This window comes from Podarcis muralis, chromosome W, assembly GCF_964188315.1.
Source record: "Podarcis muralis chromosome W, rPodMur119.hap1.1, whole genome shotgun sequence".
Classification (NCBI taxonomy): Eukaryota; Metazoa; Chordata; class Lepidosauria; order Squamata; family Lacertidae; genus Podarcis; species Podarcis muralis.
In genome coordinates this window covers 29065663-29081332 of record NC_135674.1, presented here as the reverse complement: position 1 = coordinate 29081332, position 15670 = coordinate 29065663, and the positions used below count along the sequence as shown (strand labels likewise).

Sequence of the window (15670 nt, the reverse complement as noted above, 5' to 3'; positions counted from 1 at the left end):
ACAAGCACACTGCAGCCTCAGCAACAGTAACGGAAGCAACTCAGCAGAGAGAACCACAGCAGGGAAACGACAGAGTCTGGCTGGAAACGGAGGCACTGGGGCCCAGCCAGACGAGTCAGTGAAGAAGTCCCCAGAGATTTTGCAGCCCACAGACCCCCTCCCGCCCAAACCAGTGGTGCAGCTCACCGCATCGCTCCAGCTACCCAATGGACTCACAATAGAAGTGCCTATTACTATTGACTCTGGCAGTAACACAGACTTTATAGGACTGGAGTTCATTCAACAACACAACATAGCGCTACTGCCAGCCACACTGCCCCTGAAGGTTGTAATGGTGGATGGCAGGGAATTGCTGGGGGGGCAGGTGGTACAGCAGACGCCGCCTATGGTGATGCAAATTGGGAATCACCGGGAAGTCATCAGCTTCAATGTCACCCAATTGTCGGACACGCCTGTAGTATTGGGCATGAGTTGGCTGTACAGGCACAGTCCAGCATTGGCTTGGTACCAGCGCCAACTGACTTTTGGCTCCTCCTACTGTGCGGAACATTGCATTATACCTAGCCCAGAAGGGGAAGAGGATGACCCGCAGTTACAATTGGGCACGCTGCAAGCAGTGCCACTCAAGTATGCGGAGTTTTTGGAGGTTTTCTGCGAGAAGGAAGCGGACAAGCTACCTCCTCACAGGTCCTATGACTGCAAGATTGACCTCCTGTCGAGGTGCGACACCTGCCAGAGGGCCAAGTCAGTGCACAAGCCGCCGGCGGGACTGCTGGAACCGCTGCAGACACCGCTCGAACCGTGGGAGAGGGTGGCCCTGGACTTTGTCACGGATCTGCCCAGTTCGAGGGGAAAGACAGCAGTGCTAGTGGTGGTGGACATGTTTACCAAAATGGCACACTTCATTCCGTGCGCGAAGGTGGCCACGGCGGAACAGACCGCCAAACTGTTCATAGACCACGTGTTCAAAGTCCACGGTCTACCACGGTCTATCCTATCCGACCGGGGGCGACAGTTCATCTCGAACTTCTGGCAGAAGCTGATGGGCATCCTGAACGTCAAGATCAATCTAGCGTCGGCGAGACACCCACAGACCAACGGACAAGCGGAGAGGGTCAACGCCATCATGCAGCAGTACCTGAGATGCTACGCAAATCAGCAGCCTACAACATGGGTGGACTACCTGCCACTCGCCAAGTTCGCTTACAACAATACGAAGCACGTGTCTACGGGGGTGACACCGTTCTTCGCCAACAACGGGAGGCATCCCAGAACCTTCCCGGGTTTAGAGAGAGTGGGGGAGGGGGAGCCACAGGCAGCGGAAGCCTTCGCGTCAGGGTTGCAGGAGGTTCACGAACAGCTTCGAAGGGAGTTAGAACTAGCAAAGCACGCATACAAACTGCAGGCTGACAGACACAGAAGAGTTGGGGAAGACATACAGGTGGGAGACTGGGTTTGGTTAGCAGCTCAAGCAGTGCCGACCAGATCGTTAGTGAAGAAGAAGCTAGGGCATAAGCAGCTAGGGCCTTACCAAGTCCAGGCACAGGTCAATCCAGTGGCCTTCCGGTTGACACTTCCGGAGGGTTCCAGAATGCACCCGGTTTTCCATAGATCGGTTCTCACGCCCTACAAAGCACCCCATAGATTTCAGGAGCCAGGCACGGCACCAGACCCGCTCAGAGAAAGGCCCACAAAGGGGGGACCGCCAAAAAGGGAGCGCATCAACGAGGTCACAGAGATTTAAGACTCGAGATGGGGGGAAGAGGGAGTAGAATATCTCCTAGCCAGAGAGGGTACCCCGGCCAGTGCCAACAGTTGGGTGCCGGACTATGCCTTGCAGGAGCCTCTGCTCAAAGACGAATTTCATGCCCTCTTCCCACACAGGCCCATGCCAGCCGAGTATTTCGACGACTCGCTCTTCACACCCACACTTTCAACCAGCACATTCCAGGGGTTCGCCTCGGACGAGGAACCGGCACCAGACACACACTCTCCGGAGGGCTCACCCTCGGGGTCTGCCTCAGACCGCTCTTATTGGTGGGATGATCGACCAGAGGAGCAGTGGCGCAGGAAGTGGCTGGGGGGTCCTTGGCAGGCATCACCCTCAGAGGGGAACGGGGGAGAGACGGACATGGACGTGTTGGGGGAGGACGTGGGGTTCGAACACGGAGGCAGAGAGATGGAGGCAGAGGAGATCGACGTCGACGAGTGCACGGAGAACGAGCCGGACTTATCCGGCTGGATGCACGACACGGGGGACGAACTGTATCCGGCACTTACCCCCACAACGACGGAGAACCCAGTACCCACACCGGAAGGAGGGGAGGGGGGAAGGGGGGGCTTCGAGGGGGGGATGGATGTCAGGGGTTCAGGAGCAGAGGCACAGGAAAGGGAGGAGATAGAGACCGAGGGGGAGGAATCCGAGGGAGAGGTTAGCGATGACAGCCGCCCTCTAAGTCTTTCCAGTGAATCGGAGGATTCACAGAAGGGGGCTCCCGTGGTCAGAGCAAAGGGGTTGCCAAGGGGAACACCCCAGGAAGGAGGGGCCAGAGGGGACTCAGAGAGCAGCAGTTGGAAATCGGGACCAGCTTCCCCACCAAAGAGCAGTAGGGGGGAGGAGTCCCAGGTATCGGCATCAGGCAGCTCTCCGTCAGCGGAAGGACATGAGTCAGGATTGGCCACGCCTGCATCAGAGAGCGAGGAAACGGTCAAAAGGAAGGTCGGAGACTGGGCGCGCGCGCCAAGTTCAAACGTACAAGAGGGTGGCGCAGTGAGCAGCCCGGAAAGGGAGCCAGGTCCTAAAGCCCGCCGAAGGGAGGGGGAAGAGTCAGAGGGGTCCGCGTCCGAAGCGTCCAGGAAGGAAGGGACCCCGGGGGGTAGTAGGACCCAGAGGCGGAAGGAGAGACGGAAGAGGTGGAGTAAGGTTAGAGTCTTAAGCTGGTGTACAGGGGGCGGAGATTCAGACGGAGCTTCGCCGGTCTAGTCTCTAGACGTAGAGACGCACGCTAGGGCTTGAAAATGGAAACTGTACTGCAATAAAGACTTTTGTACATTACTACTGGCTAGCGTTGGTCCTCTGTGAGCTGGGACCTGGAGGCAGTCTCTGACAGGTATGTTTGGAGTGAAACAGAAAGGGGGTGGAGGAAAAAACTTTTCTTTTTTTTGTCTTATGTGAGTATTAATAACCCTACACCCCAGAGAGAAGAATCGTTGCATTTTATTAATCACAAGCAGGAATTTAAGAACTGTGTGGAGTGAATTATTGATCAAAGAGAGGATTGGTAAACATCGGAGAACGGAGGAAAGTTTTATGACACAGTTTTAAATGGCGTCTCGCCAAGACAGGCTTGCCTAAGAAGGACGGGGGGAGGAGGACCAGGGTCATCGGAATGTGAATGATGATTGGAATGTGATCGAGACCTGGCAGAGCCCTCTGAGATATGCTTGGCAAGCCTGGGAAAATTAACGGACAGAGGGAAAGTTCTTTACGGAGGTGTCTGTCCCTATGTGATATGATTTTTGGAGAGTGTAAATCCCACACAGAGGATGTTTGTTTTCAACCCGCTTGTGAAGATTATCATAAATCGCAAAGAAAGGAATATATGATAACAACAAGAAGATGAAGAAAGTAATAAAGAGACTATCTGGACTAAACTGGATAGAACTGTCTAATTAAAGCAGCAATATAAGTGATGCTTGGACCCCTGTTCGGAGCTTGAAGTATGGGTACCCCCAACAAAAATTTAAAAATCTGGCTGTATAATTTGGAACTAATGTGATTTGGAAATAATGTGGTTTGATTGGCCTGTTAATAAAAATTATATTTAAAATAAATAAATAAAACAACTACCCACCCAAGGAGGCCACAGATAATTAAAAGGCCTGTGGAAAATAAATGTTTTTGCCTGGTGCCTAAAGATGCATTGCAATGGACGCGGGTGGCGCTGTGGGTTAAACCACAGAGCCTAGGACTTGCCGATCAGAAGGTCGGCGGTTTCAATCCTCGCGATGGGATGGGCTGAGCTTCCGTTGCTCGGTCCCTGCTCCTGCCAACCTAGAAGTTCGAAAGCACGTCAAAGTGCAAGTAGATAAATAGGTACCGCTCCGGCGGGAAGGTAAACGGCATTTCCATGCGCTGCTCTGGTTCGCCAGAAGCAGCTTAGTCATGCTGGCCACATGACCTGGAAGCTGTACGCCGGCTTCCTCGGCCAGTAAAGCGATATGAGCGCCGCAACCCCAGAGTCGGCCACGACTGGACCTAATGGTCAGGGGTCCCTTTCCCTTTAAAGATGCATTGCACAAGTGGGGAGCCCCTTCTGAAAAGGTCCCATTCTCATGTTGCCACCTTCTGGACCTCCCATGGAGAGGGCAGAAGGAGGGCGACTCTTATGATGACCACATATTCCAGGAAGGGTCATATGGGGAGTGGTAGTCCTTGAGGTACTGGGGTCTTGAGCTGCAAATGGCTTTACTTTGAATTAGGCCCAGTGGCTAACTGGTAGCAGTTGAGCCAGGATTTGTGTTATATGCTGAGACTGTCTTGCCCCAGTGAGCAACCTGGCCTCTACATCAGCTACAGTTTCCAAACTGTCTTCAAAGGTAAAGGGTAAAGGTGACCCCTGACCATTAGGTCCAGTCGTGGCCGACTCTGGGGTTGCGGCGCTCATCTCGCTTTATTGGCCAAGGAAGCCGGCGTACAGCTTCCAGGTCATGTGACCAGCATGACTAAGCCGCTTCTGGCAAACCAGAGCAGCGCACGAAAACACCGTTTACCTTCCCGCTGGAGTGGTACCTATTTATCTACTTGCACTTTGACGTGCTTTCGAACTGTTAGGTTGGCAGGAGCAGGGACTGAGCAACGGGAGCTCACCCTGTCGCAGGGATTCGAACTGCCGACCTTCTGATCAGCAAGTCCTAGGCTCTGTGGTTTAACCCACAGCGCCACCCGTGGCCCACTTCTTCAAAGTTAACCCCATATATAACACATTGCAGTAATCTAACCTCGAGGTTGCCAGGGCATAGGAGACAGAAGTTAGGCTATTCCAACTTCTTAGTAAAAGAAACCAAAATGAGATCTCCTCTTGCTGTGGTGTAGCATTCAGAGTTGCCAACTTGAATGAAATATTGGGGGAGGCAGGTAAGCCCCAACTCCACATAATCAGTCACATGGCATGGTGCATACACAACATTTGAATGGCAATACCCATCAACTTGGGTGGGTGGCCCCCTCAAATATTTTATTTGGGAGGCTGAAGAATTCTCAGCTCATAGGAGTGTTGGCTCCTATGGCAGCATTAATCTAGAAGAGGCTTCACAAATCTTGTTTTGGACTTCAATTCTCATCAGCCCCAGTCACCCCAAACATATGATGCTGGCCTATGGGGCTGATGGGGGCAGGTGCCTTGCAGAAGTTAGTAATGACCAAGAGGATCCAACTTGGGACAGAGCTTTGCCAGAAAGCCAGCACACTTTGCAGCCTTCATCTCTCTGTTATGCATAGGAAGGGCAGCATTACGTTTGAAAACACATTGTCATTCTTTTTAGTTTAAGACCATCATGAATTCCAAGAGTGTCTCACAATCAGCTCTGCAAATTGCAATAACCAGGAGAATTCAACAAACAGGAGAAAGGGTGTTTTTTTCGGAGGAAGGGGAGAGAAATCCCCCAACTTTGATTTTTTTAAAAAACAAACAAACAAACACAATCTGTATGTTCATCAGAATCAAAATCTCTTTAGAGTTGTGTTTGGTAAGTCTGAGGTATCTAACAGATGGCAGGACGCTGCCAACTTAACACTGTTGATCTGTTCATACATTATGCATCTTTTTTGATGGGAATTTCAATTTGTTTGTTCCCAAGTGGGAAAATTCCATTATGCAGATGTAAGAAGCAAAAAAGAAAAGAGGAAAGAGCAACAGAGATGGGGGGGTGGGAGCAAGGGAGCACCTCTCTCTCCCTCTCTCTCTCTGTGTGTGTGTGTGTGTGTGTGTGTGTGTGTGTGTGTGTGTGTGTGTGTGTGTGTGAACAACCTTGCAGAAAGGGGAGGAAGCAAGAAACAGATAAACTATCTGTGTTTATAACCTGAATTAAGGATGAGGAAGGGTGGTACAGCTATAGCTGTTAAACAAAGCTTGGGTTTTTGTTTTTTTTACAGCTAAAGAGACTTCTTCAGTTGTTGCTGGTGACTAGAAGATGCATACATAAGATTAATGGGCCCTGAAGTCTGGTGGCTACTAGTTATTGGATATGCCCCATCAGAACTAAAGAGTCCAAAATTCTGTTTTCAGTAATGGCAAAGCAGATGCCTCTGGAAAGCCCACAAACAAGACATGCCAGGCAGGAAAGAACCTTCCCCCATTCTATTTCACTTTTCACTAAGCACTTTTACACTCAGCATCTCCTGCCTCCGGGTTCCATACCAGAGTGAGAGGCAGTTATTAAGATGATCTGTGAGTGAAGCTCACTCCTCACGGGCCGTGGGGGGAGCTTGTAAGAACAATTACTCCCAAATCATCCTTGTTTTCCTCCACAAATGGTCTCCGCTAGCGTGTGAACTGCATCCATTTAAGGCAGGAAGTACCGGAAGTTGTTGCTGTGGCCCAAGGATTCAGTTGTAAGCTTTTCAGGGGCAGACCCAAACACAACAAGCATGGCACCCTCATTCACCAGCACGGGGCAAAGGCCACTTGGAATTTCTCTTGTGTGGACCGAGTTGAAATGAATGAGAGTTGTGCAGTGGCATGATAGCCATCAATCGGAGAGTGTCTGTGAACATGTGCAGAGTCCCCTCACCTCTGGATTCCTCTATATCTAGGGTTGCAGGGCATAGGCCAGGACCTGAGAGAAAAGACAAGGTGGTACCCTTCCCATTTCCATGCCTGAATCCAACTAGATTGGCAGCTGAGTCTTACTTCAAGAGTAAGTAAAGGTAAAAGGTAAAGGGACCCCTGACCATTAGGTCCAGTCGTGACCGACTCTGGGGTTGCGGCGCTCATCTCGCTTTATTGGCCGAGGGAGCTGGCGCATTCTTATGAGTGAGTTCAGTGAGTCTTCTTCCCAAGAAAGTGGTTTTTGGCTTGTGGTGCTCATCTAGATTAGGAGGAGAGAGCTAAGAACCAGCATTTCTCTTTGAGGAAATTTTGTGTATGTGTTGTGGGCAGGAGGCACCCTCAACCTCGAGACTGATGTGAAGTGCCATAATTTCACCACCAGCAGACAACAAGACAAATAACATATTTGCTGGCAGGAGACAAACTGTAGCAGAACAGAAATGGTGCTGCATGCAACAAATAAGAGGTTAGGATAGAAAACGATACGTAAGCAGCCCAGTCTCACTCTCCCTTTCATACATTGAATCACCTGGGTATGGAGGGGGAAGGGATGCACAGAGCTCATGATCATAATCAATGTAGCCTACATTTATCAATTGAGAGCATAATGAATGTGGTTTGATGATAGGCATGTTAGAAGGTACATTAGTCATCCCAAGCTGACAAAATCCAAAACTGTGATCTAAATTGGATTTATTTATTTACTTACTTACACAAAGCAAGTAACATGTAAACAAGTTACATAGACTGCCCTATAAATTCACTCTTTGGAAGGCTCTTCAATATACACTGGTAAAACACAATATTAAAAACAGCTCTCTCATTTTGCATTTCATTCTCAGTGTAAATAGAATAGTAGCAAGAAAAATAAATATTTATGGAGCTTTGTAAAAAAAAAAAAGGTAATACTTACAAAATTATAAAACTATTTCTTATATGAGCAAAAAGAGCGTCTTAGCCTTCTTCCCAATAATCTTCTGTAACAGAAAGCGAATTAAGTGGTGGGGTGAGAAACACTTCACCCTATGCTAGCCAGTTCCTTAGAAATAAAAATAAAACACTAGTAATGCACACTGGAAGGAGGAAGAATAGAGAAAGGATTTTGCCAAGAACCAAGGCAGACCCCCTGTCTCACAAAGGAGGGCTTTCCTTAATCAAGAGCTATCTAGTCCCCCTCCCCAATTACCTGACCCTGGCATAGCCCAAACGTGTTCAAAGTTCATCAGAATCTCTCCCTCTGAAACAAGCTATTTACACCTGCTTCCTGACACTGTGTCACAATGGAACTATTTGGAGGTGGGTCTACCCAAAGGGGCAAGTCACCTCTGTGGCCTGTGAGTCCACCCTCACTCTTTGAGTAAACAAACTGGAGGTGTGCCATGAGAATACTCAGAGTGACGAATCCCAAGACTGAACCGTGGGGCTCTGGGTTTGTTGGTGGTGACCAGCTCCGCATTGTAGTCAGGGGGTCCTGGTGTATAGTTCTTGCTGGAGGAAGCAAACCTTTGGGAGATGCTGTAGGATGGCTGGTGGCACAGGTAAACATCTGGTTCAGGTATGGTATACATTGCCGGGCCAGGCCCTCTCACCAGGTCTTTAGCATAGCCCCACACAGAGGCACTGGATGCCATTGAGAGGCAGGGAGCTGCAGGTTTGACAGGCAGCTTTGGACCCAGTGTCTGTGGAAGGGTGTATTGGTTGGGTGCTGGGTTTGGGCTGCTCACCCAGTAGTGCGTTCGAAGGCCCATAGTGTACGCTGGTGCATTCGACTCTTCAAGTGGGTGTATCTTCTCCACGTAGTACTCATTTGGGGCAGGCGTACAAGATATAACTGCAAGCCAAGAGCAGATAGGAGGTGACACCCCTCACTTGGTGCTCCCCACTGTCGAGCATGTGGATAAACCTGTGGATACATCATATCCTACAGGAGCACAGGAGGAGGCAGGAATGATGGACGTAAAATCTGACAGGTGAGAAACATTGAGGCTTAAAGAGAAGGAGCAATCTGCCGTGCAGGGTTTGTTTGTTTTTTAAGTTGCTGTTTTACTTGCTAATGTTAGGAGTAAAAAACCCCCACTTATTGATCTATTAGTAGATCCCAAGCTGCCATTGATGTATCAATGCCCCCATGTATTTGCTACAATACTCTGCTCCTCCTTGTAGATGACAAGCCTTGCATAGTCTCTCTCTCTTTCTCTCTCTAAATTTGAGAATTCTATTTGTTCTTAAGCTGAATCATTTGTAAACTGTTGTGACTTTGAGGATGTTGGAGGAAGAGGCACTATCCTCCTTGCCTTGACTGAAAATCCCCCCCACTTTTAAAAATCATGGCATTGTCCTCCAATCTCCTCTCCTAGCAGCCTTTCCAACTAAGTGCATCACCTGTGGAGTTAAGAGTGCACTGCTATTAATCTCTTCCATGACATCTTCCCTTGCAATTCACTGTCATTTAGTGTTAATTCCATAGGTACCCTCCAGACTACTTCCTAGATTATGACTCTAAAGCAACATGACCCTCTTGTTTTCCCTTATGCTGTTTTTGGTGGCTCTCCTTTCTGTCCGTTCATCAGCCACATGCTCAACATCTTATGGTCCCTTGGCATCAGGAAGATGAGACTTCCAGCGTGATTGACCAGAATGTTGCAACATGATTGCTGGCAGGAGTGAGACCTTGTCAGCATATAACACCTGTGCTCAAAGATCTGCACTGGCTGCTGATTTGCTACCAGGCCAGGTTCAAGGTGTTACTATTGATATATATAGCACATGGAAGAACCCTTTGCCTAGAGGACTGCCCTCTGTAAAGTAGGACACTTAGACACCCTAATGGTAAAAAGTGTTTTTTCAACCCAGTTGACTTGGTGGAACACCAATCAGGAAAACTATATTTCCCCCAGTTCCTTGAATGCCCCTTTCGAGCAGCCCCACTCGGTCAAGGCCAATAGCTGGAAAGCAATAGGGATCACACACACACACACACAGAATGAATGGAGGGATGGATGGGCGTCACAGACGCTTTTAAACTACACTTTGATATCAGCCCAGACAATCTCCCACATCAAACAGCCCACTTAGGTAAGGTCTCTGTACATAGCTGGTTTTCCTGTCTGGTTCTTGACACCCCCTACTCAGAAATAATTTTTTTATCAAAGAGTGAATAAACTTTTACAGCCTATGGACAACACTCCCATGCAGTCAACCTTCCAGGGCCTGCAAACCAGTGGGGCTGGGACAAACAGTGAGTGTGGCTGATAAAAAAAGAGGGTGAGGCCACCTGTCTCTTTTTCATATGCTTCTCTCTGTAGTGCCAGATCTAGGGCAGTGCAGGCTGTTCCCCTGCTCAGGGTGCTGAGCCAAGGGGGCATAAAATAATAATAATAATAGTAATAATAATAGTAATAATAATAATAATAATAATAATAATAATAATAATAATAATAATAATAATAATAATAAATACTTATATTCATGTGGGTACCTACTGAGAAACCCCATTAAAAAGCAACTGTACCAAAAGGAATTACTGTGGAAATAAAATATATTGGGGGAAGTGCCAAATTTTGTCCTCACTTAGAAAACCATATTACCAAAGTCTACCCCTGCTCTCTGTCATTCATACACAAATCCACATGCATGCAGGTAAAAGGTAAATGTAAGGTAAAGGACCTCTGGACAGTTACTGTAAGCCCAGTCAAAGGCGTCTATGCGGTGTGGCGCTCATCTTGCTTCAGGCTGAAGGAGCAGACAGCTTTCTGAGTCATGTGGCCAGCATTCTGGTGCAACGCGACACTGTGATAGAAGCTAGAGTGCATGGAAACACCGTTTACCTTCCCGCCGGAGCAGTACCTATTTATCCACTTGCACAGGTATGCTTTCAAGCTGCTAGATTGGCAGAAGCTGGAACGGAGCAAGGGGAGCTCACCCTGTCTCAGGGATTCGAACCACCAACCTTCTGCTCGGCAAGCCCAAGAGACTCAGTGGTTTAAGGCCACAGCTCCACACATAATGCTCCCACACATCCATTTTCACGCGTAACACACCTGCTCATTCATTCACTCACACTCATTCTTTTTCTTTCCCTCTCTTGCATGTTCAGGGATTGACCAACAAGCCTTCTTTGCACAAGGTGAGAAAGAAACATCTTCACCACAAAATTGCACAGATGCCACTCCAGCCCCATCTTGACCATCATAGTATCTCTCATCTTTCAACTTACATGGCCGCTTTCTCTCTTGCACCATGCGGAATGAAACTGGTCTCCATATCCCTAGACGGGAAATGCTTGGGTCCACATAGTAGCAGGGCCCAGGACTCTCCGTGATCGAGATCACTTGCAAAGGAAAGAAGAATTGTCTGCATGAGGCATGGTGTGGATTCTGAGCTATTTAGCTTGGTTGCAATGACTGACTTCCTGTCCGATATCAATTAAAGGCACCCACTAGCTAGATAGCAGTGAATATGTTAAGCTCCGCCCCCCTGGACCTCCATTCCTGTTATCCTTCAACATGGCTTAAGTGTAGATCATCCTCTTCCCACTAAGGTCCGCAGCTGTACAACTGAGAACCCTGATTTTGGTGCAGCCATAATTTTACTATGAAGGGCCCTAAATCAGCAGTATAAGACCCTCCAGCCCTTGCTGGACTATAACTCCTATCATTCTTGACCATGCTGACTGGGGCTGATGGGAGTTGTAGTCAAGAAACAACTACATTAGCCATCTACATGCAGTGCCATTGATCCAGTTGGAATGGAAATTTTGGAAAGCCACCCAGCTCTTGGTCATGGATCACCCAGGTCCCATCAACTGTGGCCCCGATAATTAGAGAGTCCCAAAAACACAGGTTGTCAATCTCTGTTCAAATGTTTTGCCAGTAAATTTAACAGTTGTTTAGCCAGCTTCACCCTGTGGGTCAGTTAATGCTGTTGGGAAAACCCAAATAACACAGAACCTAACTTGTCAGCATCTTACATCTTTCACTGGATTTCACACGCATTGTGTAGGCTGGCTCAGCATACTTGGTGAAGTCATGGTCCTTAATGCCAGTGAGAGGCTGCCTACCATACTTCCCAGGTCCTGGCCCTGCAACAGAACCACAAGGAGGGGGGGATAAAATAATGGGAAGACAACCCGGAACCATTAGCATTTGCAGATTATGAGCTGCCACATTGGGTAATAGTAAAAGGGCAAAATGGAATAATATATTGTGTTGAATAATATATTGAATAATATATTGGGTTGTGGAGCTACAGCTCTCCAGGTGTTGCTGCACTGCAACTCCCATCATCTCTGACCATTGAACCAGACTGGCTGGGGCTGATGGAAGTCCCACAACATACTTTTCTTCTCCCTCTGGTAAAATCTCGCTAACCTTGGGCCAGGATATTTGCATTGCAATAGGAAGTGAGCATTACAAGGCACCTGAATTCTTCTGTGGCTTGGACTATAATTCAAGCCAGAGAAGATTTCCCATTTTACTCAACCACCTATGCTCTGCCTGTAATCTCCCAACCCCCTTCCTTCATCCCCTTTAAACAAGCGTTACCCTGGTAGGACAACAGCAGTGGTGACTTACCAGCCACAGGAAAAGGAAAACAAAAGGGGAAAAAAATATTATTAGCCTGACTCCCTCCTTTGGCAATCTTCACAGAACTCTAGCCCAATGGTTGCCATCAATTTGATTTGAATTAATTTTATAATGAAATGATTTTAGAATGTTGTATTATTTTATTGTTGTTAGCTGCCCTGAGCCCGGCTTTGGCTGGGGAGGGCGGGATATAAATAAAATTTATTATTTATTATTATTATTTATTAACAAGGAAATATGCACTGTCTCGCATGCTAGCAGTACTCTTGGAAGAAAGTTCTGATGGTGACTGAGAAATGTAGATCAGTTTCCTTCTTTGGTTTCCACAAGAACAAAAAAGGAACCCTGATGGATCAAGCCAGCCAGCCACCGAGTCCAGCATCCTGTTCTCACAGGGGCTAACCAGATGCCAGAGGGTCTTTCAACAATGCTGTTGAACACATCCAGACTGGCAAAGATATGGGTACCTCTATTCCTGATCTCCTTCTCTCTCTTGCCCCATCTATTCCCACAGCTCACCTTTATACTTGGCACTGATGGATGCATACTGCTTCTTGATGGCCGGCACTCTGGCTGGATGCTTAGAGATACCAGAAAGGCAACTAACAGGCTGAGCTGCACCTTTGGCTCTGGAAGTCAGCATTGGAGTGTGCCCACTGCAGTGGGGAGTCGTATGTGTCACCAGTGCTCTGGGGAATGAAAGTAAATGAATGAATGCAAGTCCAACCTGCAATAAAATGTTGCACCATGGAGTGTTGCAGCTCAGGGTTCCAGCTACTCCATTCTACCCCACCCCAAACAGTATTCAATTTCCACTAAGTATGCTAAGTTCACATTGGGCTATTTGGGGAGGGGGGGAGTGTTCTCCTCTGAGGGATCTTATCCTATCCTATCCTATCCTATCCTATCCTATCCTATCCTATCCTATCCTATCCATCTTCAAACCTTGCTGTTTTCTCCAGGCTTGCTGAGCCCTCCATCTTGCACAGATGGTGCTGTTTTGGCCACATAAGGACCATAAGTGCTAAAAGAATGGAGATTGCTGCTTGTTTATGTGATTTAAGGGCATGTACCTAGGCCAGGGTAGCCAACATCCCAAGAGCTTGTTGGACTCCAACTCCCATCAGCCCCAGTCACCATGGGATGATGGGAGTTTTAGTCCAACAACAGACAGAGAAGAGCCCCTTTGCAGCCCCTGCACTGTAAGGGCTAAGGGAATGAGGGTGAATCCAGAGGTCTGGGTGCCTTTGTTTATTTAAACCAGGAACGGGAGGCTCAGCCCAGGAGCCACATGCCACCAACCAGACCTCTCTCTCTCTCTGACCATTAGCACTCTCTCCAGGTCACAAGCCTCCCTGCCCCTGCTTTGTGCCCTCTTCAAGTGCTTTTGCCTGGCTTGAATGTGAGATGAAAGCCTCTTGCTTTCCTGGATGAAGATGGGGGCAGGGGTAGGTATAGAAACTTGGGGGGGGGGGTGGAGCTGGATTATAGCCTAATGCACAAAGAGTCCCTCCTGTTGCTCCACCCAGTTTTTGTCTCTAACCCCATTCAACACTGGTACATGGCCCTCAGATGGTTATCAAATATGGCCCTTGCACTAAAAAAAAAAGGTTATTGACCCCTGATTTTACTGCCCCCCCAGCCTGCCTTTCAACAACAAGGCAGCTCAGAACAATTTAAAATGAACAACATGGAATGAAATTGCAACCATAAAATATAATTACAAGCAGCTCAAGCAACAGTAGCACAATCCCAAATAGCAGAAGGAAAACAATAGAGATGATTAATAGCAAAATAGCCATGTAGAAAACACACCAAAAGAAACATGCAAGGGGAACCAGCAGGCAGGAGTTGGGGAAATAGTTTCATGTGTGTTGATAGCATTAAGCAAAGCCCCAATAAACAGCGCTTAGTTTAACTATGGAACTCCCTCCCACAGGAGGCAGTGCTGACCACCAACATGGATGGCTTTTAAAGAGGACTGGATAAATTCACAGAGGAGGATAAAGCTATCAGTGACAACTAGTCAGGATGACTATGTCCTGCTTCTGAATACCAGTTGCTGGAAACAGGGGAGGAGAGTGCTTGGATCCTGCTTGCAGGTTTCCCACAGGCATCTGGTTGGTCACTGTGAGAACAGAATGCTGAACTAGATGCCCTTTGGCCAGATCCAACAGATTCTTATGTTCTTACGTTCTTATTTGTTGGCAGCAAAGCACACTCACCATTAATGTGTGGAATTTGCTGCCACAAGACTTGTTGAACCTAGGATGACTCAGTTGGTGCAGCATGGGACTCTTAATCTCAGGGTCATGGGTTCGAGCACCATGTTGGGTAAAAGATTCCTGCATGGCAGGGGGTTGGACTAGATGACACTCATGGGCCTTCCCAACTCTACAGTTCTGTGATTCTATGATGGACGAAAGGCTAGATCAGGGATCTCCAACCTTTTCAGTAACATGCATTTGGGGATCCATTTCTTCATCATTGACCATATATTTGCATGGTGGAAGTATTGGTGGAAGTCCTGACCCACCAGCTGAAGACCTAGATGGCATTGAAGGGGGCATTGAAGGGGGAGTATTTATTTAGCTAGTTGTTTTCTTACATTTATATCCTGCTTATATTTGGCATGAGTAAGCTGCCGCCTGCCCTTTTCCAGGTACCAAAATACTGATTCCAGACATTCCAAGCGTAAGTCTGACCCTTCCTCCCTGGAAAACCACAACTGTGTCCACCCCAATCCCAGAGTCCTTCAGGACAGAGGAGCAGAATGAAGGGAGCACCACCTCCAGAGCATGAGACCAGGCCTGATCCCTCACCCTGAGCACTTTGGAGGGGGTGGGGAATAAAACGTAAATACAGGGCACAAAAACAGTGCCTTTTGTCATCTCCTTCTTAGTGGCATGGTCTGTGGGGCAGCATCTGGAGAATACAAACAATTTCTTCTGTGTCTTTCTAATACTCTGGAAAGTGGCTGCAATGCCACCTTTCTAAGAGAGGTGGCAACTGGCCTTTGCATTGCTATGCTCCCTAACCCTAATCATGCTAATACACAGCAAACAAAGGTTTTAGGATTTCAGTTACCAATCAAAGTAGCAATTGGTTGTGTCAGTCACCCATACCGCTGATGCTGCTTCTCTGGATGGAATGGAAATCTGGATGTAGATTTCAAGTAAGGAGTGGGGATGTTACTCAGCTTTCCAATTCCTCCTCTACCCCCTCCTTTTTGGAACATAAACAATGCCTCATGTT

The 15670-nt window shown here is 47.9% G+C and overlaps 2 protein-coding genes across 3 annotated transcripts in view; one reads left to right on the top strand and one right to left on the bottom strand.

The window, feature by feature from the left end:
* Positions 1-15670, top strand: part of LOC114584510 (unconventional myosin-XVIIIb-like) — a 653524-nt gene that overhangs the window by 37770 nt on the left and 600084 nt on the right. Inside the window, exon 6 of one of the 2 annotated variants that reach the window (XR_013391460.1) lies at positions 6815-6918. Coding sequence is in view for 1 of the 2 variants with exons in the window: in XM_077922810.1 (XP_077778936.1) it covers positions 6815-6829 (15 nt within the window). In the remaining variant the exon portion in view is untranslated. Of the gene's footprint in view, positions 1-6814; positions 7025-15670 lie in introns of those variants that run through there. The other variant, XM_077922810.1, reaches the window with a different exon arrangement.
* LOC144326258 (protein CIMAP1C-like) lies at positions 7033-15651 on the bottom strand. Its single transcript, XM_077922809.1, has 5 exons — positions 15541-15651; positions 12935-13104; positions 11800-11910; positions 11047-11160; positions 7033-8661 (listed from the first exon to the last, which is right to left on the bottom strand). The coding sequence occupies exons 2-5, from the start codon at positions 13056-13058 to the stop codon at positions 8177-8179; spliced, it is 834 nt and encodes a 277-aa protein (XP_077778935.1). The 5' UTR covers positions 13059-13104; positions 15541-15651; the 3' UTR covers positions 7033-8176.